Source organism: Scatophagus argus, chromosome 3 (genome assembly GCF_020382885.2).
Source record: "Scatophagus argus isolate fScaArg1 chromosome 3, fScaArg1.pri, whole genome shotgun sequence".
Taxonomy (NCBI): domain Eukaryota; kingdom Metazoa; phylum Chordata; class Actinopteri; family Scatophagidae; genus Scatophagus; species Scatophagus argus.
Window position 1 is genome coordinate 26,068,594 of NC_058495.1, and position 16,875 is coordinate 26,085,468.

Here is a 16,875-nt window from a genome sequence, read left to right on the forward strand (position 1 = left end):
CGGGATGCTGCCGAAGTGAACACAGAAAAAGACTCTGACTGCTCACAGAGGGCTCGGTAAACAGGCTGGAACCGAAACAAACTCGGGCCGAGAGGGTCGGCCATGTGGCCGTCAGGTCCCCGCGGCGCAGGGCCAACAGACGCCACTGACGGGCCCAGTGCTGCCAAACTGAACACTGTGGAGTGTGAGTGATGGCCCCACTGTGGCTTTTCTGTTTGTAGCCTCAGGCTGAGGGTCATTAACAGACGACTGAAGACCCATTCATACCTCCTGTCTGTCTGTCCGTCCATCATGTGGAAAAACAGAACGCTTATTCGCTCTTTCTCAGACTCATGTGACACTTTCACACACACGCTCGCAGTCTGAAACCTGAACATTATCTTCTGTGGCTCCTCACTCCTCCTTTGTTGTGGTCACTCGCTCTTTTACAAATCTCCCCTAAGGTTTTCAAACTGCTGCTTCCTGTCCAACAACAAGCACATGCACAATGTCTGCTGTACCAGAAAGTCCTTAACATCTCCGGGTTTCTCTGTTTGACCTGTGAGCTCAGTTCGGACAGAAAACAGACGAAAAGTATCCAGCTCAAGTGGCCTGTGAGCAAACATACGATCTGTTAAAGGCGTCCTGCTGCAGATTTATTAGCCTGTACTAAAACTCCAGTGTAACCCAGTTTCTTTTCTCCACAGGACATGACGGCGATGGAAGGAGAGCTCGAAATCCTCCTCGGGGAGCTGCACATCAAAATGAAAGGTACATGCACACGCACATGTACACACACACACAAACTGTCAGAGCAGCTTACGTCATCGGCGAAACGTCATCGTGAACATGTGTTATCACTCGCAGGTCTGATTGGCTTCGCACGGCTCTGCCCTGGAGACCAATACGAGGTGAGCTTCTCTGCTTCAAGAAACATTTGAGGCTCACGAGTTTGACCGAACGTGAAAAAGTAATCCGCTCAGGTTTTGGGTAACGGATCTTGAAAATGGGTTTTTCAAGAGAAAAAACAGATTACGTAATCGGATCAGATCACGTAATCCAATCTTGGTTTTGATCCGGATCAAACCTATAGCAAAATAAAAGGTTTACCAAATCCAGATCAAACCTTTTGAAAAACCGGGTCCAGGAGTGGAAATCTGATCTCAGCTTCGGAGGAGATAATTGCATTAAGTTTTCTCCAACAGTTCCTGAGGAGGACACCAGAAGTGGTCCACTCTGGACTCTTGATCTCTAAACCTGAACCGACTCAAAACAAATTACTGACTCGTTTCAAGACTGACTGTGATTGGTGATGTCATGTTTCGACGGTGTCACATGACCAGGTGGTGGTGCGGTTGGGCCGCCAGCGATGGAGGATCCGAGGCAGGATCGAATCGGACGACACACAGTCCTGGGATCAAGAGGAGACGTTCTTCCTCCCACACATACACCACAACTTTGAGATCAAGGTAACAAACACACAGAAATACACAAACACATACATGCACTGATGTACAGTATATGTACTCGTTTATGTACGTTATGGGTAAAATGGCTTTTACCATTTTTTGTGTGCGTTTTGTAAAAGTTTCCTCTCTTGTCTTTTTGAATATTTTGGAAACAAATTCTGTTTTACGCCATTTGTGTGTGCCGTTGTGGTTGTGTACACAACACCTGGTTTTGGTCTTCTCTCAGGTGATGGAGGCAAAGGGTCTCGGTTGGCTGCTCGTCGGCATGGTGACGTGTGCGAGCGTAGACTTCTTTGTGGCGAAGCCGCAGCTGATGCTGGTGGACATCACGGAGCTGGGAACCATCAAACTGCAGCTGGAAGTCACCTGGAAGTACGGACACACACATCAAACACACACACACATCACACATGGCCGTCTCCTGTCCACATGATACGAAAAGAACAGATGAGGTGGTGGCAGAAAAACACCATGATGTTGGAGGCCGAGGACAGGAAGTGAGGGGAGGGTGAGGAGTGAAATCAGAGAGATTCCCAAAAAGGGAGAGTGGAATAAGCCGATGGTGTGACGGGGGAAATGACTGTGAACAGCTGGGGAGGGAAATGAAACTTGTCAAGCGATGATTCAGACGAGGTGCAGCAGGAGCACAAACCAATCAGATGTCTTCCTCTCAGACAGAAGTGAAGAGGTGACAGAGCGAAGCGTCACTGCTGGGAGAAAGTCGATGTGCGTCCTGCACGATCGCTTACTTCCTTCACTCTGTGCCTCCGTCTGCTCTGTCCCTCTAACCTGAGCCAGCTGTCGCCGAGCAGCTCGTTGAATACAGAGAGTACATCACAACACACACACACACACACACACACACACACACACACTCTGTGGTGGCCTTGCACCATGACGGATCACATTTCAGGGTTTACAGACGCCAGGTGGAAGACATTTCATGGATTTTCCTCAGAAATAGAAAATCACACAAACGCACACACAAAGCGGCTGACAGACATGGCATCCCGCTCAGCCTCTAAATGAGTCACATTTCAGTGATTCCCATCAGTGTTTCTGCTTCATTTAAAGCCTTATAACCTCCATGACAACATACAAAAACAAGCTGTATGGCTGACTTTAGAAACGAAAAGCCAGTGGACACAAATGAAAGACTCTGTGGCTGCACTTCACAGCCCTCAGGTGTGAATGTGAAGCAGGTTGATGCTGATGATGATGATGAAGAGCAGACAACTCCTAACTGAAATGTTGTCAAGGCTCCCAAAACATCAAAACGTCATCTTTACCCACTGAAAACCGCTCTGTGGACAAAATGAAGAAACATTAAAGCTCCACTGATGTGATCCGTGAACGCACCGCGACTGTAAAGGGACTGGGACTAAAACACAAGCAGCATGCACACACACTCAGGGTTTCCACAAAGTGAGAGCATCAAACTCAGTCTGTAACTTCAGCAGTAATAACAGTCTGTAAAGCTGAGCATATCTGTGTGTACACATGCAGTATATTGTGTGTCTGTGTGTGTGTGTGTGTCTGTCTGCAGTCCGTTTGACAGCTCTGAGAAGATGAGGCCGCTGTCTGTCAGCAGGCAGTCGGTGTCCAGCAGGAAGAGCTCAGTTTACAGCTGGACGGCGCCCAGCACCCCCTCCTTCACCGAGAAATACTTCATAGTGAGTACACAGAGAGTACACTTAAAGGTGTCTGAAGTCCAGCCCTTAACCCACAGCACATGCAGACGAAACCTTCACCTGCTCTCGCACTACACAACAGGGTAGACGTACGGCCATCCTCAGGGCCTTTATCTCTGCCCTCAAAACTTCAAATTCCTCTTAAAAATCTGACTTTCAGTGAGCTCACAGAAGAATTACACTTTCAGTAGAGGAATGTTCAAACATTCAACTGCAGGAACAAAAAGAGAAACTCATTTTTAGGGGAGGCAAACTTCAAACTTCAGCCTGCAGGATCTTGACGTCCATCTTCTCCGTCCTCTGCAGTCGATGGTGCGCGAGCTGCGGGATCGAGAGGGTTCCCTCCCGTCTCTGGTGTCTAAACATCAACACAACAGAGGAGGCGTGTCTCTGCTCAGCTACCTGTCCGACCACTCGCACACGGCCATCACACCTGTGCACAGCGCTCAGAGCCCCTACACCCTCAGGTATGTAGTGCAGGCTGCTGAGGACTACAGGATAACACTGTCTTGTGTTGTTTGGATTGTGATGGATGCTAATTACAAGCAGGTAATTTAGAGCCCAATAATGTCTTCATAGTATCATAAAATTTGCACTTTAGAAGCCTGAGAAAATACAGGTTGAAAAAAATGGGACCCCCTGGAGGGCCCTGGCCTCCATGTTGGGGACCTCTTTGTACTTTTCCCACAGTTAGATGAGAGAATCACTGTGATTTCCTAGCAGATTTATGTGATGCCTGACTCTGTGTTCACATGAAAATCTTTTCCTCCAGTCTCCAGCGGACCAACAGCTTTCCCTCCAACCCCAGTCGAGGCACGAGTCTGGGAGGGAGCCAGACCCAGCTGTCCCTCGGGGAGGACGGATCCCTGGAGGTCTCTGCAGAGGGCGGGAGGAGGAGGATTGATGAAAAGGATGGAGAGGAGGAGGAGGAGGAAGAGGAGGGGTGGGGAAGCGTGTTAGATACTCAGTCTACACCTGCGGAGAGTAAAACAGGCTCCCTGCTGGCTCTACAGATGTGAGGATGAGCTGCTGGAATAATTCATTTCTTTGTTTGCATTTTTGAGTGAATTGTTGTCCCGTGTGCAAAAATGAACCCAAAATATGTCGGATACAAGTGCTGCCATCTTGTTCTGATGATGCCATTTGGAGCCAGAGTCTGTGCAGTAGTGATCAGGTCATATCCCATCTGCTAACATGTAGGGGTTTATGAGCTGGACTGCAGCCAGCCACCAGGGGCCGATCCAGATGTTTTGGCTTCTCTTTTGGGGAGCTCTCATGTCGTCCATCAAACAGAGCTGAAAGCGTGTCACACTTTAAAGTATCTGAGGGTTTTTTCATCAGAATATTTATTCTACCCTCTACATGTTATCATGCTTAATCCTGTGATAATAACACAGTCTGATAACGGCACTGCAAATAAATGAAAATGATACTTCTGTACTGCAGGTCCAGCACTCCTGACATCCTCAGAAAGAACACAGCAGGAGAAGCAGAGCCTGAGACACACAGAGCAGCCCTGAGACCGGACGCTGTCAGCGTTCAGGTAAAAAGACCACGACACACCTGAAGCCCAGACGTGTCCCGTTCGAGTGTCTCTTCATGTGTGTCAGCTCTTCAGAAAAGCAGCATCAAATGTCCTCCTCAGCTCTGACCTCCACCGATTTTGTACTTTTGATGGCTGATGACCAATAGTTTGTGGTTGAGTGATATCTCACGTAGCTTCAGATGTTAAGGTGCATTTACAACCAGAGGTCCCATTTTAGTCGACCGCCTCATCTCTTCGAGTCTCCTTCTTATCGAGTCTCTTTTCCCGCTCATCGTGTCTCTTCTTGCTCTTGTTCGCTCCAGGACTCCCCGGATCGTCAGTCATATTCTGCCCGCGGCTCGCCCTCACCCGCTGCTCAGCCCCCTGCTGTCACCCCATCCTCGCCCACGGCTGCTGCTCCGGCCCAGGGGAGGCCCGGGGCGAGCGGCGCCCAGCGAAGGGCCCAGGCCCTCAAGCTGGGAGCCCTGATCGCAGAGCTGGAGAAGACGTTACAGAACCAGAGCTGCTCTGAGAAGGAGCTGAGATCCCTGGACCACCACATACTGCACCTGGCTACCATACTGAAGGTACCTGTGTGTATTTATCTGTAGATATACACACACACACCTGTAGGCGAACATGCTGCGTGACCTTTATGGCTTTTTTTGTCCCCAGAACGACCTCTCTCTGCTGAGAAGCTCATCATCAGAGGAAACTCTGGCCGTGGAGGAAGTCCTCGGCAGCTTTGACTTCCTGTCACATGACTTCAGCGCAGATGATGACACGTCCTGTTTGGGTAGCATGAGATTAAAAGACAGCGGGTGAGTTCAGACAGAGGAGGGTGAAACACACACACACACACACACACACACACACACACTGGCATCATGGGAAACAACTCATCTCTCTTTTTCATCCATCAGCATCAGTTCCTTCCAGCAGAGCACTCGAAGGAGTCTCGGCATCTTCTCCCAGAACAGCCAATCAGCTTCTGAGGAAGAGCTGGTCATCACCCCTCTGACCTCTGGGAACTGGGGTCTTGACCAGGCTCTTGAGACTCACCTGGATATTTGTTGCATCCTGCTACAGGTTTGTAAAGTTTGGATCAGCGCTCACATTTTCAAACAGAAATAAAGTTTTATCCGAAGCGAGACAACAAGACACATCAAACGTGTTTTGTTCAGATGCTTTTTTTTCCTTTTCGCAGTCAGATACTGCGTAACGTTTGTTTTACGTCCAGTTCCAATGTGTCCAACACTCCTGCTGTCGATGACATCTGTGCATTGCCCCTATGGACACACTTAACAAGAATTAAGCCTTTCATGATAAATGGGCAGGACCTCATTTCAACAACACAATAATGTCAGGGTTTTCCCCGCCATCATAAGACTCAGATGCAACAACTGAGCTGAATGAACGGAAAAACAAGTTTGTGAGTGTGTTGTTACTCAGGCAGGTATTCGTCCCCCTCGTCTGTCCTCCTCCCTTCAGCTTCAAACTTCAAAATCTTAACGAACTGACATAATGTCTCTTCAGATGGCGAGAACGACTGACTTCAGCCCATCCAGGAGGGAACTGCTGGAGGAAATGGCTCTCCAAGCCGAAGTGCTGGACAAAGTGAGCTGCCTGCTGCTGGAGAAGAACAACATCTCTGCCAGCGACAGTTAGTGCAGCATCTTTCCGTCCTTCACAGAATGAAACTGTCCACCGAGCCAACGATCTGAGCGCTTTACACTCCACAAAGCACTTATTTTTTAAAAGATTTGGTCTCCAAGAAAATCTGTGACAGTATAATAAAGGCAAACGTCCTCCTCTCTTCACCCTCAGTCCTGCCGAAGGCCCAGAGAACGAGGGATGTGCTGCTGTTCTGGGAGGAGTGCGTGAGCGACAGCAGCTCTCCTTTCTGTTGCCATGCCGACAGCTTCTCCAGGACGCTAAAGAAACGTTACACCCACAAAGTGAAGGCCAAGCAGCCCGGCCAGTCAGAAAAAGGTACAGTAAGGTGCAGTGATGCATACCTTTCTCCAACATGTCGCTCACACTTTCATGCTTTGGCGATGTCGTTCATGAAACTTTAATGTCAATGAAGGCTCTCCAGGAAAAGTCACATTTTAAAGAGAAGATCCTGTGGAACTGCAGCTCTAACTGTAAACTCGTTTACATTGAAGAATGATTGAATTTGACTTTTTCAATCTGTTTGCATGAGCATAACTGTGGACATGAACAGATTTTGGAGGCTGGCTTGCAGTAAGTCTTTGGACTGACCCTTCCTCCGTCGTCTGCAGTGTTTTCTCAGCTCCTGCAGCAGCTCCAGACGCCCTGTCGGGTGGTGCCCAGCACTCGGCCGCTCTGCAGCCCAGAGAGGATCACCCTCTTCCAGCTCTCAGTGTATCTGAACCGCTGGAGCATCCGGGAGCTGGGAGAGCACATCTCACGCCTCTCCAGAGAAGGTACATGTTGTTTTTAAAACTGTGGACTTCAAATTCACACATCCTGAAGAAGTTCTCTGAAGAAAGGTTTCGAGACCCCACGTGGTAAACTTTAATCGCATGCTTAACATCAAAGAGTTGGTTCATCCAAATTTCAGAGATCTTGGGATATCCTCTCTGTACAACAGAGGTGAGAGGAATCACCATCTCGCTCCAGAATCAGTGCGTCAGTGTGAACAGTTCTCACTGGGACTATTTCCACTGAAACAGCTGTTCACACAACAGTTTGTGGATTTTTAAACGTCATTATTTAACACTCCGGGCTTCACAAACTAAATTCCATTTATCTTCATTGTTTTGTGATGAGTTTTTGGGCTAAACAAATACAGACCACCCAGGAACACTAAACCGAATGTATTTAAACCTAAATCCATCTGGTCTTTCACAGCTAAAATCACACAACAGCTGTCTCCACAGTGTGTGTGTGTGTGTGTGTGTGTGTGTTGTGTACTTGAGGAACAGTTTGCAGTTACATTTCTAGTATGGAGAACTTTAGGATCTGAGAACGTTCCAGAGATTCCAGCTCGCTTCAGGCATCTGGACCATCTGCCAACATTACTGCCAAACAGAAGTGTGTGTGTGTGTGTGCTTGTGGGTGGGTGTGTCACATTCTCTTTTTAATCCAAGGACATTTTGAGTTTAATTCATCTCGTTACCAATCTAAGTTCAGACAGGACGACACAGAAATCCTTTCTTCCCTCCTTCCTCAGCCTCATGTGGCTTCAGTATGTTGCCATCTGCTGTTTATTAAACATTTGGTTTGCATTGCACGACACATTGAAAACGACAACTGTAATAACCATAATAATCGTAATAATCCAAAATAATCACGGCATTTGTTTCGACCTACTTCAAACACCATGCGGGGGGAGTCTGCAGCCCAAGTTAGACAAAGAGTCTTTGATAAAACTGGATTTGCTTTTCTCGGATGTGAAAACGTACATTACACTTCACATCCTCATGCATTTCAAAAATCTGGCTCAGAGGCTGAGCATAGAACTTGGCATACTGGTATTATTACTCAGTCCTTCTGCTCACTGGTGTGTTTCAGAGTACATCCTGTCAGCCCTGAGGAGCCCCAAAAGGAGGCGGGCTTTAAATAAGCTGAGGGGGCGGTCCATCACAGAGCTCCTCCCACTGGGCTGCACACTGCAGACTCTGGCCATCCTGCAGATCGACTCCAACCACAAAGTCTGTAAAGCTGCATCCAACTGTCTCTGCAGAGCAGCAGGCTGCAAGGCCTTCAGGAGTAAGGTACGTCAAACTGACCCCGCCGCTGAGTCAAGTCTCAAACCTCTCGGTCAGGTCAGCTGTACTGAGAACCACAAAATGAACCCCATGGTGCCGCCCCATGGTGCTGCTTGTAACCAACCACGGACTGTATGCCTTAAACCGGCATTCATTCTAATGGCCAGCATCAGACTCCACTGGGGCGACTCCACTGTTGTTGTCAGAAGTGGTTGTATGTAAGCTTATGAGGAAATGAGCCTACTTCTCAACCTGTTTATTACCTCAATAAACATTTTCCTAATGAGTTTATGGTCTCAGTTGCTAGTTTCAGTTCTTCTTTAATACATCATGATGTTAATTTGGTAAATTGTGGAACTCCACCCTCTAAACATGCTGAACCGAATTCATGTTAAACATCAGCATTAGCATTTAGCTCCACAGAGCCACTAGCATGGCCGTAGTCCTGCTATTTACAAGCAAATAACAGCTCCCCCTCTGGGGTTACCTTGTGCAAATAAATGCAATGACGCAGCCACTACAACAGCCAAGGCGACATCATTACTTCTCCGTGTTCACCTTCTCCTCCAGGCGGTTGTTTACTACACAGAGAGTTTGAAAAGCACTGATGTTCAGATCCAACATGGCTCCTGTCTGGCTCTTAAATGCCTCAGAGTGAGTGACAATACTCGACAAACTTTCAGCAAACACTCACACAAATACACTTTCCAGCACCATCTGGTACATTATTAACTGTTTAAGGTGTGTGTGTTTGCCAGGCAACAGAGAGTGTGGATCACATAGCAGATTTATGGAGGTCAGCAGATGAAGATCTTCGCAGTGCTGCTAGAGAGACCGTCCTCTCCTTTGGTACAAACATGAATTATTATTCATTCATTTGAATTTTACCATGTGTTATTTTACTATTCTCCCTAACTGTCCATCTGCAGGTAAAAAGGGCCACCTGGCCTTCCAGAGGATGGAGCAGCTGTACGCTGAGATGGAGGAGGAGACTTATCAGAACCAGGAGACTGAGATTACTTTTCTATAAGAAACCTGTCAGGATCTAAAACAGGCAGAGGGGGTTTGTTTAGGGCCCGACATGAAGAGTCTCAGTGATCCTGACCGTCAGGGAGAGAGACTGGATCAACACAAAGCTCTTGTCTGAGCTGGATTAAGCTTATGAGGCACAAACTTTATGATTTTGTTTGAAGAAATCTGTGGTGCCTTCATCACAAATACCAAAGAGACGAGTGCAGAAGAAGACTTAAAGATGGTGACTCTAACTTTCTATGGGTGGATCACTAAATCACTCACTGTCATTTTGCTCTCGAGCTCCGATTTGCTTCATCCTGCGACCAGAGACTTTACTGACATTGTGAATTTATTTTGGTCAAATTTGTAACCCTAAACCTGCTAAGACTCCTTGTGCAGCTTTAAGATTATTTCTGCTTTTCCATTGCTGGGATTTACTTTCATTAACATGGTTGTTTTATTGGAAAATGAAAGAGAGATGTGTTATTATTTCACATAATGTGAAAAGTGTGCGATTATGAGTAAATCTAAAACGTCAGGTGAACATTACACCCAAGGGACCAAATAAATCCCCATTAACAGGCCCAAAGAGGAGTCTACAAATCTACCTGCGGCAGGTTACCTTTTTTCTCTGAGTTGTCACAAATGTCCTTTTCATGAGCTTTTGAATGTTTCAGAAAATGACTGCTGAAATGTTTCACAAACAGGACCTGTGACATTCAGGGACACCAAAGGATTACAGTACAAACAAGTCAGGCAGGCAGCCAAAACAGCATTTATGAGATTTTATCCTGCTCTCCTAAATCTCCTGATTCGCAGATGATGGTTATCTGCTCCTGAACGCATAGTGAGATACGAATGTGCATGGATTTGGCTTGAAGGAGGTGATGATCCTGAGGACCAGTCTTATTACTGCCTGATAAAGAACAGCAACACATCATGAGGGTGCAAAACACACTGACTACTGGTGATGACTTACTGAATTAACACAGGATGTGTCATGCAGTCATGTTACTCACCATTAAGAATTTATCAAGTCATCAATATGTACATGATGTGATGCCTTCTGGTGTGAGTTATGGAGCTTTGGAGATGTCTGCCTCCTCTAATAGTGTTACTGAATTTCCTTAAATCCTCCTGTCCTTTGACCAGTTATTCCACGTTTGTCTCACTGCTGAAAGGACTCAGCAGCTTGTATCATCAGTGAGACGCAGCAAGGTGCTGCCCTCTGCTGGCTGTTTAACTAAACTGAGGTTTGGGAAGGGTCCTGACCCGAGGATGCTTTCACTTGCCACAGAGTTGATTTGGCTGTGGTTATACTGACCTGAGACCTCTCTGACTGGGATATTTAAGGAATGTTTGGGAGGTCAATACAGTGGCATGAGAAGAAGTGAGGTTTTTCTTTAGCCTTGATAGCTCAACACAGGTCAACTCCGCATTGTGTTGAGGAAAGATTTTAGTGTATGAAATGTGCCAGAGATTTATCAAATTACATCACTTTCCTCTCCCAGCATTGTGAGATATAAAGCGTGGAATCAATATTCTCAGCTCATACCAAAGCTCTCAGGCTGGAAAGCACATCTTGAACCAATTGAACCCCACGATTGAAATCTCACTCTCAAGGGATGCTATAATGTAGAACAGCAAGGCAAGACACCGTTCGTCCTGTTCTTCTTTAAGATAACCAGATGCAGAGTCAGATTGTTTTAGCGCCCTCTGACCAGCTGGTTCAGACAATAACTTATGAGAGGCATTTCAAAGTTATGTTTGTGTACGTTTTTAAACTTAACATATTTACAAATTTGTCTCAGAATAAATCTGATTTGGTTCCAGAAGAAATGATGTAAAACCAGCTATTTGTTTTTGTTCAGTAATATTTGCAAACTGAGCAGCTGAGAGACACTGAGGCTACACTGGTCCCGTTTTTCCAGCTGCTGTTTGCTGCAAAGCTGGATGTATGAGTCGGACTGGTTGCTGTCAGCACTGTTTCCATGCAAAGAGAGACAAGAAAAGGCAGTAGGAAAGTAGAGCTGAGAGAGTTTTGAGAGAGAAGTGGAAAGGTAAGACAACAGGAGGGTAGAGGAAGGATTCAAGGCAAACGTGTAGGGACACCACCTTAACAACAGTCACCTTAGCTGCTTTGTGATGCTACACAGCAGTTCTTTGAGCTAAATGCTAACATTAGCATGCTGACACGCACACACTGATGTTATTTTACGCACATATATTGTTTACAAGGTTCACCGTGCTAACATTTGCTAATTAAGCTAAACTACAGCTGATCCTGATGGACACCGTTAGCTTTGCATTTAGTCAAAAAGCAAAGTTTTGGACATGTAAATATTCCCATTTTTATCTGATGATGATGCTAAATGAAAAAGTTTTTCTTTGTTTTTCTAAACCCGGGCTCTGTGTTCACATGTTTTGTTATGTAAATGATTCAAACTCACCTATAGTGTTTTGAGTTGGTCCAGCAGATCACCTCAGCTAGCACGCTGCAACGTAAGCCTTCGGGGCAACTCCGACCGTCAACGTAATGTCCTCTAAAAGTGCTTTTTCTTCCTCTCACAGGCTGGGATTGTTAGTCAGCGTGTCTGACATTACAGAGAGGGTCCCTACAGAGAGACACCTGTTTTTGTTAGAGAGTAAAATCCCTTTTGTTTAATAAAAAAACACAAGTCTCGCTCAGGGAGAAATCTCGCAGCTCTCTCGCGAGAGTTGCGTTACAGCTAAATATTCCGCCGTAACGTCGGAAATGAATTCTTGCCGTCAGTTAAACGGAGTTGAGATTCGTCTTTTTAACTTTCGCACTTTGAGTCCATATACGAGACTTGTAAATTATCGTCAGTGGATGTACATCGCTTACAGAAATGTGTTAGTGAGACGGAAGTGCACTCGAGAAAAAGGAAGCTTTTCATTTATGTGAACATTAAAAGAACTCAAATCCACTGTGAAAATTGTGATTTTTGGGTGAGCTTTCCCTTTTTTGACACCTTAAAAACTACAAAATAATTACACCAAAATGTCCTTTTATGTTATGTGATATAACATTGAGTTCTACACAGTTTAGCGGAGGAAAAACTTTATTTAAATTAAAACCAAAGCAATAATGTAGCAGTGAGTATGTTTATCACTGCAACAGGAACCCCCCCCCCCACACACACACACACTCACACACACACACACATATGCCATAGGTACAATTTAAATGTCTTAGTCTGTGTCTGACAGCTAAACATAACACTTACAGCAGTGATACACAAGGAAAATGACAGCATTGCCCTTTAATGAAAAATAAACTTTTAATGTCAGTGAAAACTTGACCCTCTGTATTAGTTATTGTTGCTGGATACTGATCATCCATTAATTCAAACTGTGTATCATCACCACATTTTTACACTCATTAACATGTCATGATCACAAAAAATACACACCTATTGCACATGACATACATTTTCCTTTCATACACACACATCCATGCATCAAGATGATTCTCTACCCTTTGGAAACTTTCAGCATTTTCTTTTAATTAATTAAAATCCATGTGTGAAATTCAGGCTTGAAAAATAACTAACAGCAACTCATGCACAAAGAAAACAAACAGAAAAAAAACAAGAAGAAAACGCAAAAAGAAAGATGGTGATTCTGATGGGAGGAGACTCTGAGGCGAGAGGAGGAAGAGGAGACGGGGAAGACGAGGAGGGGGGCAGCTGCAGTGCACAGCAGGTAGTAACAACGGGACAGTTTTACTGCACCTGCTAAGGTGCGTTTGTGTGGCTATGCAGCACAGGAGGAATTATTCACAGCATAGTTAATGATTGTCCAGTGTGTGTGTGTGCTCTCCCTGTGGAGGACAGCATTATGTGTGCGGAGCCAAAGTGACGTCAGGTCAGTTAGGCTGGACTGTGAAGAGCTCCTACAGGCAAACGTGTCAAGATGCCACCTATTCTTTAACACTACATGGCTTATAAAGTATAAACAGTATGGGACTGAGAAGCAAGAGTAGCTGGTAGTGAAAACTGAAACATCCGACTCCGTCTGCAGATCTCAGCAGGGCTGCGTCAGTTTTGGCAGTTTGAGGTGCAGAACGTTGTCATTCTAAAAAGAAGAACCTACGGGTTTTTTTAGAAAGTGACTTTTGTGTTGAGTAATGTTCTTAGTGACAGTAAACAACTCAGAGGGATAGAAAGGAACTAGAATACTGAAAGCGGTCATAAGTAGAGTATATATTGGCTAGTTTTCATTCAAATGCTGGAATGAAAGCTGTTGAAATTTAAACTCTTTCCAGAAGTCCACACACCTTTTTCCCCTCAGCATTTAAAGTTTGGGTTCCCCTTCTTCTTCTCCCTGTTATATTAAAGTACACATAATGTCTCCTCAGACATTGCTTCCCCCTCCTCTCCTCCTACAACCTGAAATTCAAGTCTGTCTTTACAGCATGGCAAAACAGGCCCCATAATCCTCTATAACTGGTTCTTCTTCTCCCCAAAACTGCCTTTGGCTGAGCACTCTCTGTGTTATTCCACTCCAGCAGTCCTTCAACAGTGCTCTCCCACCCCAAGAGTAGTAGTCCATCCACCCTGACAGCACGGCAGTATCACTCACCAGCAAAGCCTAGTCACCCTTCACAGCCCCCATTCCCCTTTTATGATGTCTCTTATGTGTTTCCTCTAGGTCCCCACTATAGCAGGGTCGTGGGCTGCATCCGGCAGTGCGGCGTCCTGGCAGTGATAGAGGAAGCAGTTGCCCCAGCAACTATAGCAGATGAGGAAAAGGGCAGCCAGGAAGACCAAGGCACAGATGGTGCAGGGCTTCCTCTCCAGCAGGAAGCTGAGAAGGTAGAAGCCCATGAACATGGAGTGGTTGAACCACAACGCTGGGTTCAGCGGCTTGGGGATGAGCAGCACAGGAAGCAACCACTGTAGGCAATACATTGTCTCTTCTATATGAAGGATGTTGGGCAGAAGCTCTCTGTGGGGCTGGCTCAGTTCAATCCCAGTGTGTTTGAGGTCTTTGAAGGAAGAGGATGTAGCAGACTCAAGGTGGGAGGGGGGGCAGTCGTTGGCAGAAGGTAAGATGCAGGAGGGACGTCCTAGCCAACAGAGATGGAATGATGGAGGAACAGGTCAAAGAAGCCAGATAACGTCATCAGGTCATCCCTGGAAACAGCAGAAGACAGATCAGGAAAATGTCTGATGATTTTAAATCGTGAATGATGCCCGGTCAAACTAGGGCAACAGCTAACAATTATATATCAATTAATCTGCCTGTTATTCTTTCAATTAATTTGCAATGATAATTAATACTATATTATACAAATAATAATTTGTTCAATGAGATGCCAAAAAACTGTGAAAACTGGTGTCATTATACTTAGTTTACTGTCACATGATGTGACGATGCAGCAAATTTTCTGAACTGATTTGTAAAATTTAATTTAATTTTTAAGGTCAAATTCATCAAGCAATCACAACAATAATGTCCAGATTAGTCAATACTGAATAACGAAAACAATCATGAGTTGCATTACTATTTCACGCATGCCATTCAGATAAATCTTTATCATTTGAGCTGACCATACCGAGACAATAACACATAACACGGTACATCAGTTTCCCTCCACAAGTGAACCTCAAATCTCGTGATTTGTTACCATTAATCACTTGGCTTTCATACAAAATCTGCATAAATATTATTCATAGAGCCACTCTTTTAATAGCTCTACATGACTGAAGACTTAGCACAGGTATCACATTTGTCGATGAACAGACTGTAATATACTCAACTGGTATATTTACAGACCATCACTTGAAAGCTAGTAATCCACCTGACATGCCACTTAGTTGGGAAAACGACGGACATTCATACGCGTAACATTACTGTGTGGAATTGATAGCTACAGAGTGAAGGCCATTTACTCCACACAATTACACAGTTGTGACAGTACCCAGCCCATATTAATGACTTCCAAAAGTGAACACTTGGCCAACTATGTACATGTGTAACTTCCTTGTATGGGCCTGACACTCTTAGCTAAGCCGCTCTGCTAACGTTAATTAGCTTCGCACTAAGCACACCCATGCTTTCATGCGGATCTAACATGGAGTATCTAACCACAATAAAAGAATCGACTTGTCTGAATCAAAGGAAATAAAGCAGTTGACGTGACGCACCGTTAGACAGAGTCCGAATCTGCTCCGAGTGTACGTTAAAGCAGCTGGATTAAACAAGAGAACTGGCTGCGGCTGGCTGAAGGACAAAAGCAGAGTTACTGTCAGTTACAGCTGCTAGCATCACATCGCTTCCTTAAGTCTACCGAGCTTTACAACACAACCATGTCAATAACTATCCAGTGTTAGAGTCCAATAGTTAGCAAGCTTGTTGGGTAATACCCGCAAGCGTTCAGTTGGACAACCTGGGTTCGTTGGCAGTTATGACGACGCTAGTGAACTCTGGAAAACAGGGACAGACCAGGTCACTACCGAACACAATTCAAAAACCTACCAACTTTATACTGCCAGACGTGCAAGTGGAAGCCAATGCATCATGAGACGCCACACAAACTAATTTTACAGCCCGAGGGAGGCGATTATTGTCACGGTGCACTGCAAACGTAAAAGCAGTTTTTGTTATGAAGTAGTTTTAACATTTAAACTGTATCATCTACAGTCGCCTCTCACAAAAATTCATCACAGTGGGCGGTAACGTTAACCAGCAGCGTGAGCCAGTTCCGAGAGCCGAACAGACTCATTCTGCCTGATGGTGGAACTCAGTTTGTGACGAAATACACTAACATTTCAGTCGATTTTTAACGTTCCACCACGTTATGTAGGTTGTAAGAAAGGCCGATGGAAACATCCAGTTCAGAGAAGAGTTTGACGCTAACATTCCTCTGCAGACGAAGGAGCTACACGTACGGAGGGTAGCTAGCTAGGTTAGCTTGAAAAACAAAAGATTTTCAGAATGTATTGTTCCGTATCTATAAACGCCACGGCGACACATCACAGTGACATACTGTGACGTAATTACACGAGTTTGCGTCTGTTTTTTAAATAATGTATAAAAAATGAACAAACCTGACATTTTTCGATCGCATGCTCAGCTGTGAACAACCCTCATCACCATTCGCAAAACAACTGACTGCGTACGTTGCTGCTAGCTAACAAACTAGCTAACAAGCATCAGCATTAGCCCAAAGGACCCCTGATGCAAACCCAAGCAAGACGTTTAGAGGACCGTGGCCTGCCTGCGTAGATAACTGTAGCACGATTTACTTACCAGGGGGTCTGGAGGCCTGTGTACAGTCTAAGTTGTCATAGTAGCGTCAGGTGTTACAGAGGTGTCAAGTTGTTTTCTAAGTTATATTAATTTTTGGTATACAAGAGAAAGAGTGGAGGCTGGCATAGTCTGGTAAATCCGATCGACAAAGTCAGGAGTGAGTGACTGCTGTTGAGTCGGTA

The 16,875-nt window shown here is 45.3% G+C and overlaps 2 protein-coding genes across 6 annotated transcripts in view; one reads left to right on the forward strand and one right to left on the reverse strand.

The window, feature by feature from the left end:
• The window catches only part of ripor3 (RIPOR family member 3), a 36,299-nt gene extending 23,942 nt beyond the window's left edge, over positions 1-12,357 (forward strand). For 2 of the 3 annotated variants that reach the window (XM_046385036.1, XM_046385037.1), the window contains exons 9-26: positions 687-750; positions 847-890; positions 1,323-1,448; positions 1,675-1,820; positions 2,995-3,121; positions 3,446-3,606; positions 3,912-4,154; positions 4,586-4,682; positions 4,988-5,251; positions 5,340-5,485; positions 5,588-5,753; positions 6,201-6,327; positions 6,492-6,656; positions 6,950-7,114; positions 8,205-8,407; positions 8,972-9,055; positions 9,160-9,250; positions 9,331-12,356. In XM_046385036.1, the coding sequence (XP_046240992.1) occupies positions 687-750; positions 847-890; positions 1,323-1,448; positions 1,675-1,820; positions 2,995-3,121; positions 3,446-3,606; positions 3,912-4,154; positions 4,586-4,682; positions 4,988-5,251; positions 5,340-5,485; positions 5,588-5,753; positions 6,201-6,327; positions 6,492-6,656; positions 6,950-7,114; positions 8,205-8,407; positions 8,972-9,055; positions 9,160-9,250; positions 9,331-9,431 (2,520 nt within the window). In that variant the 3' untranslated portion in view covers positions 9,432-12,356. Of the gene's footprint in view, positions 1-686; positions 751-846; positions 891-1,322; positions 1,449-1,674; positions 1,821-2,994; positions 3,122-3,445; positions 3,607-3,911; positions 4,155-4,585; positions 4,683-4,987; positions 5,252-5,339; positions 5,486-5,587; positions 5,754-6,200; positions 6,328-6,491; positions 6,657-6,949; positions 7,115-8,204; positions 8,408-8,971; positions 9,056-9,159; positions 9,251-9,330 lie in introns of all 3 variants that reach the window. The other variant, XM_046385038.1, reaches the window with a different exon arrangement.
• Positions 12,358-12,698: 341 nt separating this feature from the next.
• Positions 12,699-16,648, reverse strand: LOC124057010 (bladder cancer associated protein). 3 transcript variants are annotated; one of them, XM_046385042.1, is made up of 2 exons: positions 16,492-16,648; positions 12,699-14,574 (listed from the first exon to the last, which is right to left on the reverse strand). In XM_046385042.1, exon 2 carries the CDS (start codon positions 14,347-14,349, stop codon positions 14,086-14,088), a length of 264 nt encoding a protein of 87 aa, XP_046240998.1. In that variant the 5' UTR covers positions 14,350-14,574; positions 16,492-16,648; the 3' UTR covers positions 12,699-14,085. The 3 variants fall into 3 exon arrangements, with proteins under 3 accessions (XP_046240998.1, XP_046240999.1, XP_046241000.1); XM_046385043.1 differs by having other exon boundaries at positions 16,497-16,632; XM_046385044.1 differs by lacking the exon at positions 16,492-16,648 and adding an exon at positions 15,202-16,420.
• Positions 16,649-16,875: the final 227 nt, after the last annotated feature.